Source organism: Protopterus annectens, chromosome 5.part1 (genome assembly GCF_019279795.1).
Source record: "Protopterus annectens isolate FY-2018-M chromosome 5.part1, PAN1.0, whole genome shotgun sequence".
Classification (NCBI taxonomy): domain Eukaryota; kingdom Metazoa; phylum Chordata; order Ceratodontiformes; family Protopteridae; genus Protopterus; species Protopterus annectens.
The window spans coordinates 65617493-65643624 of NC_056736.1; the positions used below are offsets into that span (position 1 = coordinate 65617493).

The 26132-nt window shown below is 40.5% G+C and overlaps 1 protein-coding gene across 3 annotated transcripts in view; it reads left to right on the forward strand.

Annotated features, from left to right (window-relative positions):
- The window catches only part of DIAPH3 (diaphanous related formin 3), a 4946160-nt gene that overhangs the window by 3905329 nt on the left and 1014699 nt on the right, over positions 1 to 26132 (forward strand). For all 3 annotated transcript variants that reach the window (XM_044072887.1, XM_044072888.1, XM_044072889.1), the window contains one exon: positions 15537 to 15701. In XM_044072887.1, coding sequence (XP_043928822.1) covers positions 15537 to 15701 — 165 coding nt within the window. The remainder of the gene's footprint in view (positions 1 to 15536; positions 15702 to 26132) is intronic.

A 26132-nucleotide genomic window follows, 5' to 3' on the forward strand; every position in this document is an offset into this window, starting at 1 on the left:
AGGTACTTTCTGTTTATATTTTACATAGTGCTTAAATATTTAAGTTGTGCTTATCGTGACCTATGTGGTAATACATCTTTGTACTTTCCTACTTTTATTTCCCCATGTTTTAGCTAAGAAGTTATCTGTTTGCATTTTTTAATTTGTTCTGGGACCTTTGCGTTGTAGCTTAAGTTGCAGTTGTGGGAAGTTTGTGTTTCTACATTGTACTGTACATCTATCATCACAAGTAGAATTAGTTTTAAAATCTAGCTGTTTGTATTTTAAAACCTGGTGGGCCTTAGCCTTGTAGTTTCATTTGCAGTTGTGGCAGAATTATGAATTACTGCCAAATTTGAGCCTTATCTAGTCCTTTATTACTGCATTTTTCTATATACAGTGATACTGGTAATTTTCTGCATAGTTTGGTGCCTTAAACTATAGTAGAATTACAGTACTGACAGTACTGTTTTCTCTGCTTTAGGATTTAGGCTTCACTGCTTTTACAGTTGATATTCCAGTTTTGGTCCTATAATTTTATATTTTGCTTATCATTTACCTGCTTAAAGTTGTATTTCATTGCCTGTCTGTTCCTGTTCTTTGTGTTTGCCCCTTCCTCTGCTGAGACATTAAGGTAAAGTTTCTGAAAGAACTCCAGTTCTGACTTTATTTCATTGTATCCCTCTTTAGCTAGCCTGCTATATCCAGTGCAATTATACCCCCCTTCTCCAGGCTATTTTATGCAACTTGGAGAGGTGTGGAAAGCCTTGAACTGTAGCAATCTTTTCATCAAAAAGGAATGAGAAGAAAAAACTTTTATTTCAGTTCTGCTTGCATATTTAAGTTGTACTTATGGTGGGCTGTGCATTGATAGTTGCACTTTCTGTTTTGTTCCATGTTTTAGCCAAAAAAAGATATCTGCTTGCATTTTTTTACTTTGTTCTGGCACCTTAGTTTTGTAGCTTAATTTGTAGTTGTGGGAAATTGTTTCTACATTATATTGCACCTGTATCTCCACAAGTAAAATTACCTGTAAAAGCTGTTTGTATTTTAAACCCGGCTAGGTATTAGTCTTGTAGTTTCATTCACAATTGTGGTAGAATTTTGAAATACTGGTAGATGTGGGCCTTAGTTAGTCATTTATTATTGCTCTTTTCAATAAGCACTGCTACTGGTAATTTTCTGCATTGTCTGGTGCCTTAAACTGTAGTAGAGTTACAGTAGAGAGAGTATTATTTTTCTTCTTTAGGATTTGTGCTTCATTGCTTTTATATTTATATATATATATATATATATATATATATATATATATTCCTGTTTTAGTCCTACATTTTTATATTCTGCTTATCATTTACCTGCTTAAAGTTGCATTTCAATGCCTTTTTGTTCCCCTGTTGTTTGGTGCCCCATTCCTCAACAAGATATTAATTTAAAGTTCTGGAAAGAGCTCTAATATTGGCTTTATTTGATTGAATACCTCTCTAGCTAGCCTGCTTCTTCCTTGAATTTTTCCCAACCTTTCCACCCTTTTTTTTCTGTTGTGGTTTTATAAGGCTGTGTCTGTGGCCTTCGCCCCTTATGGTAAACTGATTTCTAATGTCCCTCCCTTCCATCTTTCATTGCTGTTGTCTGTTGTATAAGCTATTTAAGTACTCTTCCCACCCATTGTTTTCTGTAGATCCATGATACCGAGTGCCCACTCAGCAAACCAAGATTGCTGTTGAAGTAAATCTCCTTTACTACATATTGTCTCCTGCTCATGTTCCCAAAGCTCAGCAATGCTTGGCATCCTAACCTGTGCTTGTATCCAGTGCCTTTCAAGCAAAGCTAAGCACCATTGATTGCTGAATCACACTTGCTGAATATGTTTTTGACTGATAGCTACTGGTTTCTGCTTTTATTTGTGCATTTTACTATATTTTTGTAAAAAAAAATTCCCATTCCTCCCACTGTTAATGCTGTAAGACGGTCTTGAAATCGCTTTCAGCAAGGGATTTCCAACTAGTTGTTTAATTGGTTTGTGCTAGCATTGCACTTCTGGGTCTCTTCTACTGTGTTGTTATTGCCAAGAGCCTAAATGAAAAAAAAATACACTCACTCCTAGCCTTTTTTACACTCGAGAATATAGACATCTGTGAAGTTACTGAGACATAGGTAGGTACTAGGCTATTGGTCCTAGGGCCTATATAAGCCTAGCCAAAAAAGGTACCCTGGCTTTCGCCACCCAAGAAAATTATTTCCTGTGCCCCTGTCGAGCAGAGCCACAGAAGTGATCCCCGGGGTGAATTTCCTATTTCCCATCCAATCATCAAGATTTTTCTTGAAGAGTGCTAATGAGGAGCTTTGTTTGATACAGCTAGGTAGTTTGCTCCCGCGTATAGGAAGTCTCTGGGACAGGAATCTATCCCTCCAGCATGTTCTGTTTATTGTAGTGACAAGGTTTAGGTCCCTAGAGTGTGTAGCTCAGAGGGATTGGGATTTCTTTAAGTGGAGCATGTCGAACAGCTCTGCATTTGACATAGCTTTGTATGTTAGGCAGAGATCGCCTCAGAGTAGGTGATATGTGACGGAGTAAAGCTGGAGTTTTTTGAGACGGTCTGTGTAGGTAATCTGTTTGAAGCCGGTAATCCTCTTTGTGAGGTATTTCTGAAGCCTTTCCAGTTGTAGATGCCTTGTGAGGTACATACTAAAAGGGGCATTGTACTCTATAACGGGTCTAATGAGTGACGAGTAGAGGGGAACAATGACCTCTTTTTTCTTGGATGAGAAACCTTTGTGATGAGGTGTGCCACATAGAAGGATTTCCTGAGTACTGTGGCGATGTGATTATCAAAGAAGAGACTACTGTCCACCTGTGTCCCAAGGTCTCTTATCACACTTTCGGTGTGGTAGCTCATGGGTACAGAGTTTTTACCAAAGGGGATGACATTGCACTTCTTGGTATTGAGCTTGAGGCCATGGCTTTGACACCAGGCATCTGTCTCCATAAGACCCTTTTGTAGGATGTCCACATCATTAGAAGTTTCGATTATGTCTTCTAGTTTGCAGCCATCTGCAAACTTCATTAGCCAAAGACCTTCTGTGTTAGTCTGTACTTCAGAAAAGTAGATACCAAACAGGAGAGGACCCAGGACTGAACCCTGTGGTATTCCACTTGTCACTGGCCTGAAGTTGGATTTGGAGTCTGCTACTTTCATAGTGCGGGTTCTGTCACTGATCAAGTTGGCAACCCATCTTGTGACATAAGGATTTATACCTAGTTTAGTGAGTTTATCTATAATTCCAGAGTGGGGGATGGTGTCAAAAGCTTGGCGAGATCTAGATAGGCTGTGTGAACCACCTTACCCTCATCTACGGCTTTGTTGACTGCTTCAAATACATCTGTCAGGTTTAGGAGACATGATCTGCCTTTTACAAACCCAGTCTGGGTGGGGTCCAGAGTTTGGAGATTACCAGTATCTTTGTGTATAAGATCCATGATGATACGTTCCATGACCTTACAGACCAGGCTCGTTAGACTAATGGGGCGGTAGTTCCCAGTTGCTCCCCCTTTGTGGAGTGGGATAACCGTCACTGTGTGCTATTCAATGGGCACAAATCCTGAGGTGAGGCTGTGATTGAACATGGTACTTAGGTGGGGTGCCATTTCATTCTGCAGCTCGTGTAGAACGCAGCCTTGGATGCTGTCCGGTCCCATGGATGCTGTGTTCTTGGCTTTGGTGAGTGTGTTTTTTACTTGTGCAGCTGTGATTACAGGAACTTTGCATTCTATAGAGATGGGCCCTTTAGGAGGTGAGGGGGGGGGGGTAAAGTTAGCACTGAACCTATCTGCCAGAATGTTGGCAATATCAGTTGGTTCTGTATATTTAGTGCCATTGTGCTGTAACTCAAAGCAGATCTGAGTGTTGCCATTGAGATTCCTGACGTAGCTATAGAATGCTTTGCGGTTGTCTTTAGAATCAGTGTTGATTTTGTTTTCGGAACTAGCTTTGGAGGATTTTATGAGGGATCTCAGCTTCTTACTGAGGCTGACTAGGGAGTTCCTCCAATCATGGGATTTTACTCTTTTTTTGCAGCAGTTTCTTTCTTCTGTTGTAGAGTTTGTTTATGGCAGAGGACCAACAGATTGGCTTCATTTTTTTGAAGGATAGCATCTTGGTTCTGATAGGGACAGCACAATCCATGCACTTGCGTAAGTGCTTATAAAGTGCATTTGTGTAGGATTCAGCAGCCATACCTCTATTGTCTGTCTACATGGGTGTCGTGAAGTTTGCCACTTCTGTCTTAAGAAGCGTGAAGTTGGCTTTGGAGAAATTTTTTGCCCTGTGGTTTCCCAAATGGGGGTGGGGCGGGATGTGGATGTCTAGTGTGATTAGCTTGTGGTTGGATCTGACCAACGAGGAATTGACCTCTGGTATGGAACACCAGTCACTCATGTTGGTAATGACCAGGTCTAGGATATTGCTGCCCCTGGTGGGGGTGTGGATAAATTGATCCAAGGCATTGGAATTTATGAATTCCAGAAAACATTGAGCAAAAGAGTTGGTACGTGAGTAGTTTTCCCAGTTAATGGTGGGGTAGTTGAAATCGCCCATTATTAGGGTGTTGGGTTGTACCCTAATATTTTCCAGTGTGTCAAGAAATGAGGAGTGGGAATCCTGGGGCATGGTGAGGGATCTGTAGCAAGTTACAGTTTGGATTGCGGTCTTGCCCAGAGTTAGTTGCACTTGGATAATCTCGGATGCATTATGCTGAGCAACTAGCCTAAAGGTGTGGATATCCTTAATGGATATGGACACGCTTCCTCCTTCACGCTTCCTCCTTTAGTGTTTCGGTCCAGGTTAAGTGGCCAAAAGGTGTTGTTTGAATTCTACCCTAGTAATACGGGAGTGCTCTCTGGAGCCTTGAACCAGGTCTCTGTCACTGCACAGATGTCGATGTTCTCCATTTTAAGGAGTGCCTCGAGTGAATGCATTTTGAGGTTTAGACTTCTAGCATTGAGTAGCATTACCCTCAGATTTTGCTTGCTTGTACCTGTTAAGGTGGTGAATTTGTCATTTGAACCTTGCCTAAAAAAGGCACTATAGGGGTGGCAAGAGCCTTAGCCAGTATCTGGAATCCCAAGGGCGACAGGTGCAGGCCATCTCAGGCAAAGCATCGTGGTCTGTCGATCATGTTATCCCAGGCAGACAGATACTGGATCCCCTTAGAATGACAGCAGAAGCTTAGCCAATTGTTGAAGTGAATCATTTTGTCCTTGTACTGTGGTATCATTCTGGGTGGATGCTACTCAGGGCTAGGGTCATACCTGCCTGGGGTACAAGATCGGAGAGCTCCTCCATGTCTCTTGTCATGTAGTCCAGGGAGGTACATCTCGGGTTATTCACACCAACATGAACAATGACAGAGTCATATTTGTACTTTTATTGTTTATAGTTTATAGTTTTTAGTACTAAGCTAACTGCCCTTGCGAGCCATTTTTTAAGCCTAGCCAATTATCCCTTGTGAGACTCAAACCCTGCACCTTGTGTTTGTAAGGCAAACACCTTAGCCATTAAGCCACCCTCCCAACCCTGTGGAGTGACCTGAGTGCGTGCATTATGTGGCTGATCCTGGCACCCGAAGGCAGCTGACAGTAACTTTCTCCTTGTTTAGCCTGGTGAGTGGAACATCAGTGTGCCTGACTATAGAGTTACCTATGACTAGAGTGTGGTCTACATTGTTATGCCTTATGTGCTGTGGTTGAGTTGCACACTGAGTTTGTGTGCTATGTGTCATCTAGATTGTGCTGGAGGTGGAGGTTGCTTGCGTTTCTGCTTTGGAGGTATTTGTTGCTTGAGTAGATTTTTATTGAGAGCCTCCGCGAATGTAGGTGTGTGTTTCTTGTTTCTATGTTTGTGTTTTGGTGGTGTAGGTTTTGAGGGACTATGTGATGAGTGTGGTGTGGTGCAAGTGTTTACCTTCTCCTCTTGACTATCTAGTCCATTCTTGGGTGAAGGAAGCTTTGCTCACAGTTTGGCTATATAAGTACATCTCTCACAAGTTGTAGTTTTGGGTGGTAGGAGGAGAGGGTTGTCTGTGTACATAAGGCAATTGCTGCATTGCCCCAAGATGCCCAGATTCATCAGGTAGACAGGAGAAAACACCTGGAGCTGACCCTTAGACATGCCTGGATAGGTGCTTATTTATTAAGTATTAAAATCTGTTTTCCTCTAGACAAGTGAGAAAAGTTGAGTGCCGTAGTGATTTGTAGCTTATTTAGTGCTTACAACAAGTTCTGAGCTCAAAGAAACAGATTTTAGTGCTAAAACTAAAAAAAACTGGCTAGTTCTAAGGGAAGTTTTGAAAAGCAGACTTTATGGTGCCAGGAATAGTTTAACCCTAGCTAAGCGGCAATGCGTGGTTTAAAGTGGCAAAGAGTACCCCACAGTGCAAGGTTTCAGTGCCTTCCACGCTTTTAGACCAGTAGCTGCAGAGACAAGGGCTAAAAGTGGAGGTGTCTCAGTATACTTCAGTTACATGCATACCGCTACGTTGTTGCAACAGGATGACATGCTGAAGTTCCTCCACATGCAAATCAAGATAGACAAAACCTCGTACCCTTTCTTAACTAGGTATAAGTCACCCTCCATATCCCAAGAAGCGTACAATTCATACTTGGACCTACCAGATACACTAGCCATCCAATCTAACACCCTACTCATGAGAGACTATAATTACCCCTCTATAGACTTGGAATCCTACAAGGCCTCAAATCTACATGCACAGAGATTCCTGGACTTAATAAATACAAACACACTTGACCAAATAATGAATACAGTAATTTGAGGCTCTAACATGCTGCACCTTGTACTCCCAAATATAGAAGAATGCTGCCCCCAATCTCTTGTCCTCCCTGGTAAGGTCTTGCCATAAAGCTGTCTCCTTGAAATCAAAATGAACTCTGTAATCCCAGTAAAACCAGTAACAGTTAGGAACTATTCTATAGCAAACTTTTATTAAGGGATTGTTTGTCAAAAGTTAGTGGCCTTCCAAACCCCAAGAACACAGCAGCCTAGTCTAAATTGCTCTCAGTAGCTGTATACAACCATGTCAGTGGCTGTATAGAGGCTGCTGTACCTACCAGATGTAAGTCCAGAACTTGCCTCAGAAACAAACTGCCCTGGTTGTATCCCAAATTAAAAAGGATATACAATAAAAGGAAAACATAATGGCAAAACTCTCTTATCAAACTAAATAGGCAAGTAAGAGGGCCAGAAAGGGTAATTATGTTAAACAAAGCCAACTCTGAGGTTAGGATAGCTCCTGGTGAAAGATTAACCATAAGGCCTTCTTTGGCTGTGTCAGAAACCTCAAGTGTAGCACACAGCAATGTGCTGAACTGGTTAATGGTGCCACATTCACCAATCCTGGTGATGTAGTGAACCTGTTAGTGGACAAATCTGGTTCCAACTTTACCCTTCATACCCCCAACTATCCACAGAGAAATAACTTCAACTTTTACTCCTCTAACTATAACTAGGGAGCGTGTACTGGCTGCACTCACTAAAGCCAAGAATGCAGCCTCTTTGGGCCCTGATAATATGTCAGGATGCCTGTTGAACAGACTAAAATACAACTTATCAGGATTCCTTGGAGTCACTACTTAATTTCAGTCTTAAAACAGGCTTTGTGACATGAGAATGGAAGACTGCAACAGTCATCCTCCATCATAAGGGAGGACCTTCAACAGATATAGGAAACTACAGGTCGATTCATATGACTAGTCTTGTTTGCAAAGCCATGGAGGAATCATCATGGAAATTATCAACAGTAATGTAGGAGACCTCCAAACACTGGATCCATCCATCCATCCTTCCCAGTTTGGCTTTGTCAAAGGAAGGTCAGGCTTACTGAAAGTGGTAGACTTTTTTTTTGAAAAGGTATTTAAGGCAGTGGATGAAGGGATGATGCATACTGCCTGCCTAGATATGGGTAAAGCATTTGCTACAATACTGCATTCAGACGTTTGTCAGCAAACTTAGAGAACTAGGCATAAACCCCTTTATAACACACTACATAGCTAGCTGGCTCATGGATAGGACCCAAGAGGTTAGGATTGATGAGGCCACCTCCACAAAGAGGCCATTCACCAGTGGAGTCCCACAGGGGCTCTGTGCTGGGTCTCTTTTTCTTTGGCATCCACTTTTGTGAGATCAAAGCCAGTATCAAAGGCCTCTGGCTGACCAAGCTTGCAGACGATTGCAGACTGGGAGCATTCATTGAATTCCCCACGATGATAACACCCTTCATGAAGGTTTAAGATAGACAAACACTTGGTGCCAAGGTTGTGGCTTAAAACTCATTTCCAAGAAATGCATTATAGTACCTTTTGGGAAGTCTACCACCTTGGGTAACTACCTCATCAGTAAATCACACCCTAAAAGTTGATTCAAATCACACCCTAAAAGTTGATTCAATAGTCAGGGATCTGGGAACTCATCTAGATAGTAACCTAGCCTTCGACCAACATTTGTCCAAGGTAGTAAGAAAATCCTTCTGTGTTGCTCAGTTTGTAAGTCAAGGGCATGGCATCTAGGTCCAGAGAGGCCATCGTGCCACTGTACTCAGCCCTCATCAGTCCCATCATGGATGTAATGCCTCCTTTGATATGTACCTGACTAGGCATGTGCAGCAACTAGAAATCCACAAAGGTTCCTTAAAAAATAAAACAGGGAGTAAACACAATGTCCTACACTGATCACCTCAAAGCCCTGTCTCTTTACTCATTATCATGCATACTTCTGAGAGGTGATCTTTGCCTGGCTTACAAGGCATACATGGTCCCTATTTTGATGAGCCTCTTGAACATCTGCAAAAGAAACAGCATCAAAAGACCTAAATATTCCTTGCAACATAAATAGGACATGTTGGGGAGACGGATGTGTTTCTCAGGGAATTCCCATTCTCAGGAACAGGCTTTCCAGCAATGAGAACCAGTGTTCCTCTCTAACCATATTTAAGATCAACTTGTCATTGGCTTGGATTCCAGAAGTAGGCCTCCTTTGGGACTTCAGTACCTTAGGAATTCACCTTCTGGTCCCCTGTGTTTAAGCATTTTTTCAGCATCTGTCTCCCATGTATGTTTAGCTCTTACTGATCGAGATTCTTCTTCTCAGCAGTTATCCATAGTGGAGGAACTAAAATGTAAGATAAAAAGGGAGCTACAGTTATCACATTGGTTGATTTGTCAGAAAGGGTAATCATTTGAAATGTGTGGACCTGCTTTAGTGAATCCTTTAATGCTGAGACTGAATTGCTGAAAAATGGACATATATATATATATATATATATATATATATATATATATATATATATATATATATATATATATATATATATATATATATACAAAGTCCAAAACTGACATTTCTTGGAATATTCCCTTTTCTCTAAGGTATGACAATTGTGATGTTGACATTATATATATATATATATATATATACACACATACATACATACATACACACACACACACACACACACACACACACACACACACACACACACACACACACACCTACAGCATGTATGTGTCTGTCTGTATATATACATACATATAAATTTATATCTACTTTTTCTCTGTCTCTGTCTCTGGTCCCTCTATATACAGTGGATATAAAAAGCATGCACACCCCTGTTAAAATGTCAGGTTTTTTAGATATAAAAAAATGAGACCACAATAAATCATTTCAAAACTTTTCCCACCTTTAATGTGACCTATAACCTGTACAATGCAATTGAAAAACAAGCAAATCTGTTAGGGGAAAAAGTATAAAAAATAAAAAGCACGCAATACGCTGGTTGCATAAGTATGCACACCCTTAAAATAATACTTTGTTGTGTGTGCATACCTTTAAACTAATACTTTGATGAAGCACCTTTTGATTTAATTACAGCATTCAGTCTTCTTGGGTAGGAGTCTGTCAGCATGGCACATCTTGACTTGGCAATGTTTACCCACTCTTCCTTGCAAAAGCGCTCCAAATCTGTCAGATTGTGAGGGCATCTGTTGTGCACATCCCTCTTTAGGTCACCCAACAGATTTTCTATTGGATTTAGGTCTGGACTCTGGCTGGGCCATTCCAAACCTTTAATTTTCTTCTGATGAAGCCATTCTTTTGTTGATTTGGATGTATGCTTGGGGTCATTGTCATGCTGAAAGGTGAAATTCCTCTTCATCTTCAGCTGTCTAGCAGACGCCTGAAGGTTTTGGGTCAAAAGTGACTGGTATTTGGAACTGTTCATAATTCCCTCCACCTTGACTGAAGTTCCAGTTCCTGCTGAAGAAAAGCAACCCCAAAGCATGATACTGCCACCACCGTGCTTCACTGTGGGGATGGTGTTTTTTTGATGATGCAAAGTGTTTTTGCACCAAACGTACCTTTTGAAATTGTGGCCAAAATTTCAACCTTGGTCTCATCAGACCATAACACATTTTCCCACATGCTTTTGGGAGATTTTATGTATTGTTTTGCAAATTTTAGCTGGGCCTGGATGTTTTTCTGTGTAAGAAAAGGCTTCCGTTTTGTAACACTACTCCATAGTCCAGACATATGCAGAATACGAGAGATTGTTGTCACATGTAGTACACAACCAGTACTTGCCAGAAATTCCTGCAGCTCCTTCAGTGTTACTGTAGGTCTCTTGGCAGCCTCCCTGACCAGTATTCATCTCGTCTTTTTATCAAGTTTGGAGGGACGTCCAGTTCTTTGCAGCATCACTGTTGTCCCATATTTTCTCCACTTTTTGATGACTGTCTTCATTGTGTTCCATGGTACATCCAGTGCTGTGGAAATTTTTTGTACCCTTCTCCTGACTGATACCTTTCAACAATGAGATCCCTTTGATGCTTTGTAAGCTCTCTGCGAACCATGGCTTTTGCTGTAGCAGGCACCTGAGTAAATGTAAGGAAAATCCTACTAGGACAGCTGAACTTTATTTGGGGTTATCAGAGTCTCCTTAATTGAAGGCAGGTGTGTACCCAAGAAGACTGAATGCTGTTAATTAAATCAAAAGGTGCTTCAACAAAGTATTAGTTTAAGGGTGTGCACACACAACAAAGTGTTATTTTAAGGGTGTGCACACCTATGCAACCAGCATATTGTACGTTTTTTATTTTTTATATTTTTTCCCTTAACAGATTTGTTTGGTTTTCAATTGAATTGTGCAGGTTATAGGTCACATTAAAGGTAGAAAAAGTTTTGAAATGATTTATTGGGGTCTCATTTTGTTATATCACGGAAACCTGCCATTTCAACAGGGGTGTGTATACTTTTTATATCCACTATATGTATGTATGTATATGTGTGTGTGTGTGTGTGTGTGTGTATATATATATATATATATATATATATATATATATATATATATATATATATAGGCCTGATTCATTTCCCCGAAACTTATGTCAGCAAGACCAAATTGCCGAAAACTCATTTTGCCTAATTTCATTTCACTGAAAATAGTTCTGGCAATGTATATGCCCTTCCCCCACTGTAGTGCGATCCTTGAGTTAGAATGTATAGTTGGGGGGGGGGGGCACAGCCCCCCCACATTGGGGTGTGTGGGGTGCATAGTCCCCCCCATCTAGCTTGAATTATACTATGCAGTTTCTGTTAAGAGAGTAAGTAAGTACTTTTTAATCAAACTGGGTGGGGGTTACACCCCCCCCCAACTATATATATTCTAACTCCAGGATCGTACTACAGTGGTGGAAAGAGCATATAAACTGCCACTACTATTTTCGGTGAAATGAACTTCAGCGACATGAATTTTCAGCGATTTGTGCTTTCGGCGATTTGGTCTTGGTGGAATTTAAATTTGGCAAAATGTGCTTTCAGCGAAATGTACCAGATCCATACATATATATATATATATATATATGTATATATGTATATATATATATATATATATATATATATCTATACACACACTAATATATATATATATATATATATATATATAGTGTGTGTGTGTGTGTGCACACGTACATGTGTATATATTCACACACACACACACACACACACACACACACACACACACACACATACATATTTTATATATATATATATATATATATATATATATATATATATATATATATGGGTACATGTCAGTACATCGACAAGTTAAAAGATCGACATCCACTTCACCGGCACATGAAATAATCAACACCGCACATCACGGACATTTAACAGGTAAGAAGTTTAAATTTCGCTAATCATGCCTACCACACATGCATAACACTGCCACACTTACTAAAACATGGTAGGCATGATTAGCGAAATTTAAACTTCTTACCTGTTAAATGTCCGTGATTTGCGGTGTCGATTATTTCATGTGTCGGTGAAGTGGATGTCGATCTTCTAACTTGTCGATGTACTGACATGTACCCATATATATATATATATATATATATATATATATATATATATATATATATATATATATATATATATGTATGTATGTATACATGCATATATATATATATAATGTGTGTGTGTGTGTTTCAGGGGAGCAGGGGGGCTTGTCCCCTCCCTCCATTTGCAAATAATTTTAAAGGAGAAGAGTGATGATCAACATTTGCTCTTCTCCTACATACTTGCACTTTTTTTTCCAGTGTGCTGGCACTCGGTATTACAAGTGCCAGCATTTAAGTAGGAAACTATCAGAATGTACTTTGTAGTTCTTAAATATTGGGAATTATCTCAAGCAGTTAAAATTGAGTCTTGCTGGAAGGTGGCCTGAAATTAAGGGATGAAAAGGCCAAGTCCTGAAGCACCAGAGTACCAGTAGTGGTGTGACTCTAAAGTCATGGTCTTAGCAATAGTGCTTGATGATGATAACTGATAACCAGACAGCGATGGCATGCATTTTAGTGGTACAGATTTTACAAGTAGTAAGTTCAGTAAAGACCGTTTGTAATTCATTTTTGTTAAGAGAAGACACAGTGACAGGTGCGCGCACACACACACACACACAGACACTAAATTTGACTGCCTGTATTTGCATGTTAAAAATAGTGTCTGATTTTACATTGCTGTCTTGTGTTGTTTATCACTTCCCCCGATTTTTTCAATTTTTTCTTTTTCTTTTAGTCTACTCAGGTGGATAGAGGGATGAAGTTCTGATTACGGCCCATGTGACTCAAGTTTTAATAGTAGCTCAGATACTTGATGGCATAGACAGGGGGGAGGGGTGTGCTTGTGCTGTGTTGGGGAGGGTGCACATGCTTGATCCTGCACTCATGTAGTTTGATTTCCCTGATGAAGACCAGATGATAGTTGCACAGTGCTACCTGAGGGTGAGGGATGAATGTGGTGTCCTGCTGAAGTCAAGTGTTTGCAAATGAGAGGGATGGTTTAACACTGATGCTCATTGCACTCGCAAATTTCTTTGCAGTGGTATGATTGTGCCCCTAGATGCTTTGATCTCCTCTTCGGGCCCTATTATGTATTCAGAGCAACTGTGGCAGAGGTGGGAAGGAACAGCCAACTTTGGAGATTGAGGCAAGGCACTGGGGTCAGCTTTGAAGTAGCCAAAAATAGCCCCCCTCCCCTCCCCGCAAAAAAAAAAAAAAAAAAAAAAATCACTGATTTTTATGGTCTGTGGTAGAAAAATATGGGACAATCAAGTTTTAAGAAACATATGTTAATGCTATTTCATGGAGCCATTTCACATGCTGCACTATCCCTCCCTGTCTCCTTTCATACGTCCTTATTTTTGTAGAAAAGTATTTCATGGCTTAGGTATCAGAATGGGTGTGCATGGTTGATGTTCATCGTGCATACAGTTGCAGTAATCACAGATGGGTTTTCTGCCGTCAGGCGGGTCCTTGGTCGGCCAAATTCCAAAGTCTAGGTCCGGCGTCGGTTGTTGTCGCTTTCTTTCCTGACGTCAGTGAGGCAGGGGTATATAAGACACAGCCGACGCCATTTTCTTCAGTCTTTTTTGCCGCGCGGTGCCCGAAGCAGAAGCAGTTCGCAAGTGCCGGTCGGCCAGCTCCTGAATTTACGAAAAATTGGAAACCGAAGTCTTCATTAAAGCTAAGTACCCCGTTGGGGAAACTTTTCTTGCCTCAGACCGATGTCAGAAAAAGTTAACAATTGTATTTCTTGTGGGAAGCAAATACCGCATAAGGATTTCCATTCCCTCTGCATACCTTGTTTAGGCCCAGACCACGACGTCTCGGGCTGTCGCTTTTGCGCTACTTTCAATAAACGCACTATTAAGCGTCGGGCGGAGTTCGCCCAACACTTTTTTGGTACAGCCTTTGATTATAAAATGTCGTCGGAGATGCCGACTACCATTTTGTCGAAAAAACGCATGGACAAGGACCGACACGCGAGGTCCGCGGTCCCCACCGACACCACGCCAAAACCGGCTACACGTGGTCCGGTTCTCAGCGAGATGCCTATGCAGTCCCTGACTACCGATGACACTTCTTTGGCGGTGTCTTCTGTAACCGAGACCGCAGGTACCTCGGCCCAGACCCAGACTACAACCACCGAAGCCACTGTGAGCGTTGAGCCTCCTAATGTGGACAGGTCCACTTCCACCCATGGTGTCTTTAGACCCTCATCTTCCTTTTCCATTAAGGCCTTTACTAAGTCCAAATCAGCCAGGCATCCCAAGAGGCCTGTTGCACAGGGCCCATCTCCAGGCCCCATGCCTAAAAAGCAGATGCTTAAAATGGCTGAGAATTTAATTACTCTTATCAGGGGTTCCCAACCCCCTCCAGACAAGAGACCCAGAGTGGAGGAAGATTCTCCCTCTTCTGATCAGGGCTCCATTTTTTCAGAACATTCTGATGTAGAGGAACACTCTTACTCCCCTTTTGAAGATTCTGATGCGGAGCAATCCATTTAGTGGCTTCATTTTTATACTTGGATGTGCAGGTCTTAATTCTGAGTGTGTTTACCTGCTGGTTTCATGGAGATGTCACTTTGAACCAAAGCTGATGCTCTTGGGAGTTTCTTTGCTTTCCTTCTCTGCTGCATTTGACCACGTTCCCAGGAGGTTGTACTAATTTCCACTACTGATACTGTAGTGCAACGTGGGGGGCTGTGCTCCTGATTTTGACGTCCTTTAGATGAGATATTAAATGAGGCCAAATCTGACTGAGTTAGTGGTGGCTCAGGTGGATGTTAAATAATGGTAGGGGGAAGTTACCCAGGCCATGTTTCCCTTAGTCACTATGAATACCACCTCTGTTCTCCTCTGAAAGAGGCCACTGACCTAGTGGGACTAACTTGGTCAGTAAAGCATGAATGAAGTAAATGCAATTTTAGTTTGAAAATGTTTTCACTAAACCTGCAGAGGGTTATTTTAAAGGGGAACTGATGTAGTAGTTTCTTACATGTAAGAATGTTACTGACAATTAAGCTCTTATTGTTTATACTTGGAGTAATTTGTGTTAAAAAAATTGGCAATGCCACTTGTTTTATTTGCATAATTGATTATGAACCTTGATGATCAAATACTGACACCTAAACAATTCCTTAACATTTCTATACAGCTTTGCTGCTTATGCTAGACAACAGTACCAAAAGCTGGCCAGTATGCATGAAAGTATGGTAAAGCATTATCAAGCACTGATGGAGTACTATGTCATTGATTCTAAGAAGGTGGCTGCAGAGGACTTGTTCACTGACATTAACAACTTCAGAGTATCATTTGTGGTATGTTTCACAAAAGACAATACTATAGAATTTATTAGTAACAGTTTTATTTTATTTCTAAATGTACTTTCTAAAGTTATGTTTGCTGTGGAAAAAAAAAATTACTTTTGCAGGTTGTCATCCACCTTGTTATTGAAACTGGAAATGTTAAGGAGAACGTTTTGAGGAGAAGAGTGCTGAACCCCATTCACCCAATTAGCAAATGATTAAAAATATATCTGGGATGGTGAAAAACAGAATTGCTGGAAGCCATTTTGCATATTGTTTTCAGTGGGCCAAGCGACAGGCACTGATCAGTGAAGGGAAAAATAAGTTGTATGCCTCTTTGGGGATGTTTCTAAGAAGAGGATTCTTGACCTGGATGAGTTAAGACTTGGTGGAGCACACATGGGTTTTTGTAATTCATCGAGAATCGGAAACAAGTCATCCTCTAAAGGTGTTCTGTTTTATCTTCTAGCATATTGATCAAATTTAAAAGATAAAGATTATGATAATTGGCTGTAGTCTTTTCCTAAGAATTTAAAATTTTTTATATACTGGGAAATGATGGCTCATGCAAACACTTTCATTATTTGTGCTCTGATAGTATCCGTACAGACTGTAGCATCACCACAATATACTATGTTAGGTTTAACTTATAGATTCATAGGTATATACTAGGCTAACAATCACAGGGGCCTTTATAAATCTAGCCATGCAAGCCAAATGTATCCCACGGGCTTTTTTTGACTTAAAGGTTGATTTCAGAGGTGTATGATAATTACCTGATCCTCTCGCAGTAGTTACACTTTCTCCTTAGCAAGTAACACATAATCAAATTTAGTGAAAAATATGTCAGTGGTTCCTCCTAGACTTTTTTGTTTTTGGAGTAGCAAAAAACAAAATGGAAACATTTTTCCAAATGATTCTTCTTCAGGACTGGCACCATCCAAATCTCTGACAATGAAATCTCTTCAAAAATTCTTAGACATTTTAATACATAACATAGTAGCATGGTGAATATTTGTCATATTAGTTAAACAATTCATCTGTTAAGATGATGCTTTAGCTCTGACTTAGATTGCATTCAGCAAAGTGTTGTTGATACTCTGCAATATTGGTTGTTGTGAGGTGAGAGAATTATTCATTGGATCATAAGAGGTTACTAGGCTATTGACCCTAGGGCCCTTACAAGACTATCCAAGTTTTACCCTTATTTCCACAATCAGCAGCTATCACGAACATAGGTGGAACCCCTGGGGTGAACTTACGGTTACCCATCCAGTTATCCAGATTGTGTTTGAAAAAGGCCAATGAGGTGCTCTGCCTGATATGAAGCGGGAGTCTGTTCCAAAGCTGTGGTAACCTGTGAGAGACAAATCCATCCCTCCATCAGGTTCTATTGTGTCACATGCCAGGTTAAGGACTTTAGAGCAAGTAATCTGTGTACCATTTGACTTACGGATATGCAGTGTTTCCAATCAAGCAGGGTCAAAGATTGCCTTATATACAAGGCAAAGATGGCCTTTGAGCAGTATGTGAAAGAAAATAGTATTCCGTCTCCATTTAAACTGTTGTTAGCATGATTATTAGCTTGAATAAAAAACTGCAAGAATGATATGAAATATAAAGGGTTAATTTAAAAATAGTATAAAATGCTGAAAAATAAAAAGTAGTAAGTGTGCTGGCATAGTTTATTAGATTTTGGCATCCATGTAAAGGAGTATGTTATTGAGAAACAAAGTCTGTAAAAATAACTGCGCAGATGGCAGCTGGAAGGACATTAATGATGTAAAGAGATGTAACATCAAGTTTCAGATAGTGCTGGAACACCACGTTTCAGATAATGCAAGACTGAGTTTCCATGGATCATCAAACTACAAAGTACCAAGGACAAGGGAACAAAGGAAGACTGTTGTACAAAGAAAAAACTGTTGTACATCACACTGAGAAAAAAAATATCAGACTTTTTGGTATAAACAGGAGTGTAACAATAAACAAACTTTGGGAATTTGCCATAGAGAGTTGACAACATCTGTGTTGCATGCTTGTAGATCCGAAAGGAAAATGTAATAGAAAAAAATGCGTATTAACTGAAGCAGTGTCTCGGTGTATTTATTGTACTTAGTACAATACAGTAGTAAGACTCAATCACAATAAGTAGTTAAATATACTTTGGTATGCTTGCATGTAAATGCAAGTAACAGCAAGAAACCAACAAGAAGACGTCATATAATTTTTTCAGTCTATATGATTCAGAATAAAGTGACAGTGATTTCATATGGTCGTCATATAGTACATTTGTATACATACTCCAGCGGTATACTCTAAAATGTGTGTGGATTTCCTTCCTGTCAGATGTTGACTGGTGTATGTCCTGAAAATGACTAAACTACCTGTATATTTCTTTCTAAAACTATTTAATGTACTGTTTCCAACTCTTCTGCTGTAATATTTGCCCTTGTGCTGTTTAATTTCTAAGTCATGTTCAGCAAAGAAGCACTGGAAAACTGCCAAAAAGAACATAACCACATGTGCATGGTTTCTGATTTTGTTTGTAACTAAAACAACATTAAAATGTTATGCATAGTTAGTATTCTGAGATTAAAATGTTGTTAATGTGAGGAATTTTCCTACAAGCCACTGTGCTCTACATTGTGAGGTTAGTAAATGGCTTGAATGGTTACAGTACATACGGCCTTCACCTAGTGGTAGCCCATGTAGGAGTGAAAGCCTGAGGTGCTGTAACCAGAGGGACATACAGAGAGACATGATGGAACTTAATATACATGTGTTAGAGGCACGAAGGACAGTAGTCTTGAGTAGTGTTTTGCCTTTACCAGAAATGATGCCTAGCTACTGAGGCATAATAATAATTGTGTTTATCAATTGACTGAGTAGTTGATGTCATTCTGTGGGGATCTGGTATGTATCACCCTGGGATGAGAAGGTGGATACGACTTCCTGATTTGCCACTTTAACCAGGACTTCTGCACACCGGCTAAAGCATTTGCTTGTCCTTACTGAACATTCCTACATAGCAAACTCAAGCTCACATTTGGACGACGACATGGTGGCACTACTCAATGTTAGGAGTATAAACAGAAGGATGTCATAACTTGAGGCTTCCCAGCAACTCAAACATATTCATATCTGTGTAGTTACAGAGACATGGCTTCAGTGCAATGGCAGCACTCCCTGGATACCCCCAGGGTTCAGCACCTATCACACCTTCAGACCCTTGGGTAACTATCAGAAACACCATCATTTCATGTTGGATTACCCAACACTATAAATTGGAATTCTTGGAGATTTAAATCACCTTTAACAAATTCAAGTTATTTAAATTACTTGACTGCTAGCTACAGATCTCCATCAGTGTCCAACAAATTTCATGGAAATGATCTGAATTACCATTAAGGGTTAAATATCAAACAAAATATCATCTTACTAGTGGACTTCAACTGCCCAGTTATTGATTAGCTTACTTACACTTCTAAAATGGATATGCTGAAGTGTTTCCTAGACTTTAATACCAGTGCACTAGAGAAAGCTGTAAATCTATCCACTAGAGGCTGTAATACCCTTGACGTGGTCCTTGCCAATCTAGGCCTCATCTGCATCTTGCCACTGCTCTCTTCACCCCTGCTTAAATCTGACTGCAAATTGGTCATTATCTCTATCAGGTCTGTTGGTACCCATCCAACCAGAGCATGAGACCATCTTTAGGGATTTCTTCAGGACAAACTAAAGACCTTATTCCTCCAACATGTCCTGTTTGTATCACAGACTACTTCAGCTTGCAGAAGGCCAGTGCAAATCCCAAGCAGTCTCCATTAAGCAGACTGTACTGAGATGGCTGCTACATTCACTTCCAGTTTTTACCAACACCTAAAGAGTTGAATGTAAAAGTCCATACTCTTCCCCCCTAAATTTAATGGTAAATTCAGAAAAAAGCCTTTCTGGTGGAACTCCCATTTTAATAAATGGTATGACAAATGAAGGAAAATAATGAAAAGTTGTAAGAAACCTTCATACCCTTTTCTCAAGACTACAGTGAAACATACCAGCAAGGAATTTAGGAGCGCTGTTAATAAACGCATAGCAGAGTACAAACTTCAAGTCTGTATAGATACCAAAAGAAACTGCAATTATTTTTTCAGTTAAGTCAGGAACCGTGCCCTGAGCTGATCCATATCACACATTCTAGTTCCAAGGACACATCATGTTCTTATATTTTTGATGTGTACAAGCAAATAATGGAACTGTTAAACCCCTTGTTTGACGGTGAACTGTAAGACGACTTGCTGCAATTGTTTTCTGCTGATCACTTCTCGTGTTGTTACCGCATGGAATTTGGATAATGAAAGAGAAATAACCAAAAAATATGTGTGCAGTGACGTCCAAGGTACTGGGAGTACACAGTAGTGTTACTAAAAACAATCATTTAATGAATGCCATTATTTATTTCAAGAGAGTTTCCATTTTGTACATACTCCACCATTAGATGTAGTTGATACTTTACTTGAATTAAAATTGTTCGCCCAGAAATTAAATGTAGCTGTTCAGCACAACAGTGAGGGTATTATGGACTTAAAAGGAAAAGTATTTATAATCCAGTTGGCCACGCTGTCATTCAATCATTTGAAAAGACTTATAAAATCAGATATACAGAAATTAGTATTAAATAAAGCAAAATGTTATAATGGATTTAACTTGTCTATTAATGAGATGCAGCTTTTAGGTAATCTCACAAAAGACAGATGTGTAACAGTAATAAAACCAGTCAAAGATGGAGGGGTTGTTATTTTCAACTCAGTAGATTATTTGGGTAAGATGTTCAACATATTATAAGATGACACAGTGTATGAATTAGTTTCTGGCAATCAAGTTAACATATCCTTTAGAAAAATGTATACCTGTAAGATTGTTTGTTACAAGGTTTTGTGTTGAGTGATGTGTACAGATTTTTGAACATAGCATCCTCTAAGATCCCCACTATATTTTGTATTCCCAAGATCCACACAAATGTAGCTAATCTACCGTTTAGACCGATAGCAGCACAAGGATCTAAAACATATCCACTGGCCAAGTATAGTGACAGACTACTTAAACCTGTCTTTCACACGCACACAAACACACACACACACACATTTTGATGGATTCTTGATATTTTGGGGGAGTTTGACAAGTTAATTATAGTAAGAGAATTTGGGATTTTTAACAGTATATATTCTTGACTTATTCACAAGTATTTTCAAAATACAAGGTTTAGAATGATTTCATGAAAGTTTATTGAGTTGTGAGTTTCTTCAGGGGAGTAACATGAATTTTATGGAGATGGTTTTAGACATTAACTTTATTATGAGGGTGAGATTTATAAGCAAATTAGGGGTGTGTCTATGAGCTCAACATGAATACCCATTTATGGCAGTTTAATCTTTAAAAGTACTCCGTACAGTCTATTTGAGATTCTTAGATAATATATTTATTTTGGGGAATGGTTCAGAGGTTATGGTAAAGGGAATTCCTTGAGTTTTTAAATAATTCTACAAAATTTCTGAAATTTACATTTCATTTTCGTAAACATGACATTAATTACTTGGATACTAAAATTAGTCATGGTGAAAAAAGTTTTTGTTGAATATTTATAGGAAACCCATGTTTAGTAAGGGTACCTGTCAGTAAAGCGAATTGCATTTTCAGTGCACTTACATCAAAATTCTCAGTGCCAACTACTATACGGGACTGTCAGACTAATCTGAAACAATTGTTGTATGGATTCCTATCAAACTGAATATACTGCACTGTTGCCTGAGCTTTGGCAGTTTAATCTGTCATACTTGTTCTTTGCTTTTTTTTTATCACATTGAATGCATTGTTTGCTTTTGTGCTATAGCAGTTTGAACTGATATATCTGTTATCTTGTCTTCTGTCACATTCTAAGCATTGTATTGGTACTGTGTTTTATCTCTGTGGAGTTTTTCTCCCTGGGCCTCCACTGAAAATGAGCACACTTTGGCCCAGTAGACCTTCTCGGTCAACAATTGTAATAAATAAATAAAAAATAAGCATGCTGTTCATCAAACTGCTTATACTGAGATTGTCGTACAGTGAGGATCAGGAAATTTGCCCTTTCCCACTCTTTGATCTTGGAGTTGGTGTATATATATATATATATATATATATATATATATATATATATATATATATATATATATATATAAAATTAGTGGGGTTGTGAGGGACACAGCCCCTTACATGAGAGAAATTCAATAAACGGCATTTCTGATGAAGAGCCGTTCGTTGAAGTGTCACTTTGATGAAGTGATATAGACTCGTTTAGTAATGCATACTTGCATTTTAAATGCGTTACCCCTTTCTGTGTAAAAAAAAAAATCTTTAAGTAGTGGCAATGCATTATATTGGTTTGTACTATCTAATCAAAATAATTGTTGGTAATAGAAATAAATTAATTAATGCATCTATAGATAGAGGTTACCCCCAAAAAATTAGTAACAGACATTTCAAATTAAATTGTTAATAATTAGAGTCCAAGATTCAATCCACTTTTGGGAGCTAGCATGACAGAATTAGTAAGATGCAAAAAAAGGAACCCCAAGCATGCTAAAGGTTATGAGACAGCATTGTTTTTTTTACAATATACTACGGATACAGACATAATTAAAACAGTTAAGAATAATTGGGATATTTTAAAAATCAACCCCATATTATTACCTTGTTAGAGGACAAGTCTTGTTTTGTTTATAAAACAGTCAGTAGTGTGAAAAACTTGTTAGAAAAAGATAAGAGAGCATTTGAGGGTACAGATGTGTCTTTAAATAAAATATATTTAATGGTACTATGAAATGTTGAGGATGTAATGCAAAGTTAACTAAATTGAGAAACAGCAGTTGTCTGACTAAAGGATTGGTGTACATTGCTAGATGTTCAACATGTCCCAAATTTTGTTTGTGTAAGACTGCGAGAGAATTTAAGGAAAGGATTTGCAAGCACAAATACGATATTTTGAATAAATGTACCATTAATGCCTTATTTAAACATTCTGAGTTATGCATGGATTTTAAAGATATTGAATTTGCTATTTTAGACAAGGTTATAGTTAACCCCAGGGGGTGTGGGGAAACCATTTTGGCAGTTTAAGCTTAAAGACAAAGCCCCCCACACCCAGATTTAAATGTATGTGTGTCTGCAATACTTGTTCTTAAATTAATAGCAGCCAGATTTTGAGGGGGTTTGATACATTTATTTTGGGTATTTTACAGATGTCCTTCTATTCATATGCTGCAGTATTCATACCATGAGGAAGTCCACCTCTGCCTGACTCGTATGTCCGGCTAGTATGGCAAAGTCTTAATAGTACTGTAAGGTACATGCAATGCCGTTCATCATCTAACGAATGTTGGCAATAAAGAGATGTGTATAAAGTGGGACGTCAGCACGTACCACACTCAGAACTTTCCTGCCGCCTGTCCGATCGCCTGCTCTGGATGTCGCTCGCCAGATTAGTCACAAACTTTGTTCAGATAAGTACCCTGTTGGGCTTCTCTTTTTCTTGAAATTTTGGTTACTGTATTCTCTTTTTGGGATTTCATGTCAACTAGGAAGGGCAAGTGTCAGTGTGGAAGGCAAATTCCACATAAGGACTCCCACAAGCTCTTTTTGTTCTGCCTAGGCCCAGACCATGACCATGTCATCTGCGTTATCTGTAACTCCTTTGTTCCAAAAACTCTTAGGAGTTGTCTGGCTTCACTTAAACTTTACCTGGAGAATCAGTGTCTTAAGCGTTTAGCACGTGAGATGGAGGTGGCATCGGGCCCTTCAGACAAGTCACAATCTAGAAAGGCCAAGAAACCTCAGCCTGATCTTCCTGCTGCTCTCTCTCTTCTGGGCATCCCTCCCTAGGCTGATGTAGGCCCGGCGGCCATCAAGGAGTCAGTAGATATCTCTTCGGCTGGTACCACTGGGGAAGCCCCGAAGGACCTTACCAGTACATCTGTGAGAGAATCGCAGCCATCCGATTCAGGTGAAAAGGGGGAACCATGGTTTATTTCTGAAGGCCTGCATGCTGCCACCCTAATCATCGTGCGGGAAGATGTGCCTACAGATATCCTGGAGTGCAGGCCGATGTCTGGTCCATCCACTTTCCATCACATGGAACCTACAGATAAGAAAAAAATGAAAACAAAACAGGTTTCTCCAGTTCCACAGCATCAAGCACCGGATTGGCAGGCCTTTTCCCAAAGCCTCTTCAATGCCTTTATGGCACTTCGTCAGTCCCCTGCTACTTCTGGCCCTTTTCCTGGCTTTCTGCCTCTTACTCCTTTAAAGAGGACTTCTGAAGAGAGGAGGAATCATCAAAAGATGAGTCCTTGGCTTATTCAGCCAAAATTACTTCCCCTCTGGGTTATGCCTCAGAAGAGGAGGACTCTAATTGTACGGATTCCCCTGGAGAGAATCTTTCCTATGGGGAAACTATTTTGAAGATGAAGGAATTCTTCAAATAGGACTGTTTGAAAGAGGTACTATGACCTCCTTCAGATGGATTCTCCATCCCCATCTGCCATTCCTCCTGTCTTACCAGTCTTATTAGATGCCTTTTCAGCTCCATCTAAATGCCCGGGCTCTCCGCCTCCTGCTCACAAATGCCCAGACAGATTTTATAAGGTTCCTGAGGACTGCAGATTCCTTTTGTAAGCCCACTCTGCAGACCCAGCTACTATATCATTCTCAGCTGACAAGGCATTAAAATTATTGCCTTTCTCCTCCTTACTTCCCTTGGCTAAAGAGAGCAAAGTCATGGAGAGACTGGGGAAAAATGTATATACCTCTGCTACTTTGGCATTCAGGGCTATTAGTTATCAAACCCATATGCCAAATATTCCCTAGCTGTCTTGTCAGATGCAGGAAAGCTCCTGTCGGAGCTCTCTGGCTCTCCCATCATTTCTAAGCACTCTATTCTCAATTCCTCTGTCTATGTTACAAGGCACTCTATCAAGTGCAGTTATGATACCATGGAAGCTTCTGCCAGGGCAGCTGCTTCTGGGTCGGTCCTGAGGAAGTATTCATGGCTTAGGTTACAACATGTACCCGATGATTTTAAGGCCAAAATCTGAAGTAGTTACTTCATTTGCTATGCAACCTGTGGGTATCGGATCCAACCTCGGATCCGAGCCGGAAGCTTTACTAGCTAAAAGATCCGAGCTCCTGGCTCCTCCCCTTCACCCATAATTCCCTGCTACATCCTCCCTTTCCTCAGATCGAGTTTGCCGCGGCTGAAAGAAGCTTCCAGTGAAGAGCTCCTTAGGCTTGGGTGAGATCTTTTCAGTGAATCTTTGTCAAAAATTAGAAAAAACAGTTTAATTTTTGTTAGTGTGTGAGTGGTTTAGCTCCTATTCATCGAGTGATAGCCTTAGTTTTATTTTTTTGTGGTAATTTTTAGTTTTTATACGTTGTTTTTGTCCCTCCCCTTAGTGTGTGGGTGTGTTAGTGTGATGGCTGAAGGGCCCAAAGCCATCTTTTCTAAGTGCACTGAGTGTGGCCATAAGCTTTCCCCGGCTGATGGCCACACTCAGTGCGTTTTGTGTCTGGGGTGGCCCACTTATCCACTAGCTGCCAGATATGTGCAGCGTTTAACCCCCGGGCCATCAGGGGTAGGAAGAACAAGTTGATCCTGGTGTACTTGTTACTGCAGGACACTTCTTCTTCCTCTCCCTCTAAGGCACAGGCTGCTACTGCAGCCCCCGTGCCTTTAGGTCCCCCGACTCTGCCTGGGACTCAACCTCCCTCTGCTGCGCACAGTTCAGGGGACTCGTCTGCCTCTTCGAGAGAGAAGAGGCATAAGGAGAAGGATAGGGATAAACATAAAAGTCATAAGAGGCGGTCTGAGGCTCATCCCTCAGCCCCACCATCTAAAGTTACTAGTCCCTCTACGAGGGCCTCCAGATCCTCTCCCTCTCGGTTCCGTTTACCTCATTTTTCACCGGAGTACCGGTCTCCCTCGAGGTCGTGGGCCCGCCTCGACGACATCTTCTAGGTCTACAAGAAGCCTGACCGACGTGGACATGGATCGGATGATGCGTCGATTTCTGCAGACTCAGATGCAGATGGGGGTGCTCCTGCCTCCCCCTCACCGGGGGGGGGGAGTGCAGTCCCCCTTTTTGCCCCGATCACTCCTTCTCCAACCCGTTTTCGGGTTTTGGAGTCATCAGATCTGGGCCCTTTTGGAGCCAGGGATTTGTCGGCGCCGATAGTTCCGATAGCTTCGACGCCGACTGTACCCTCGAGCGTGTCGGATCCTAGCTCTCAGGGCTGAGAGCCAAGCGTCGGATCTGTAGGGGTTGGTGTGTCTTTGGCGCCCTTCAGGTCAGAGCACACTTCCCTCTCGGATCTGACCGCTTCGGCTCCGACACCGATCCCTGCTTCGGAGCC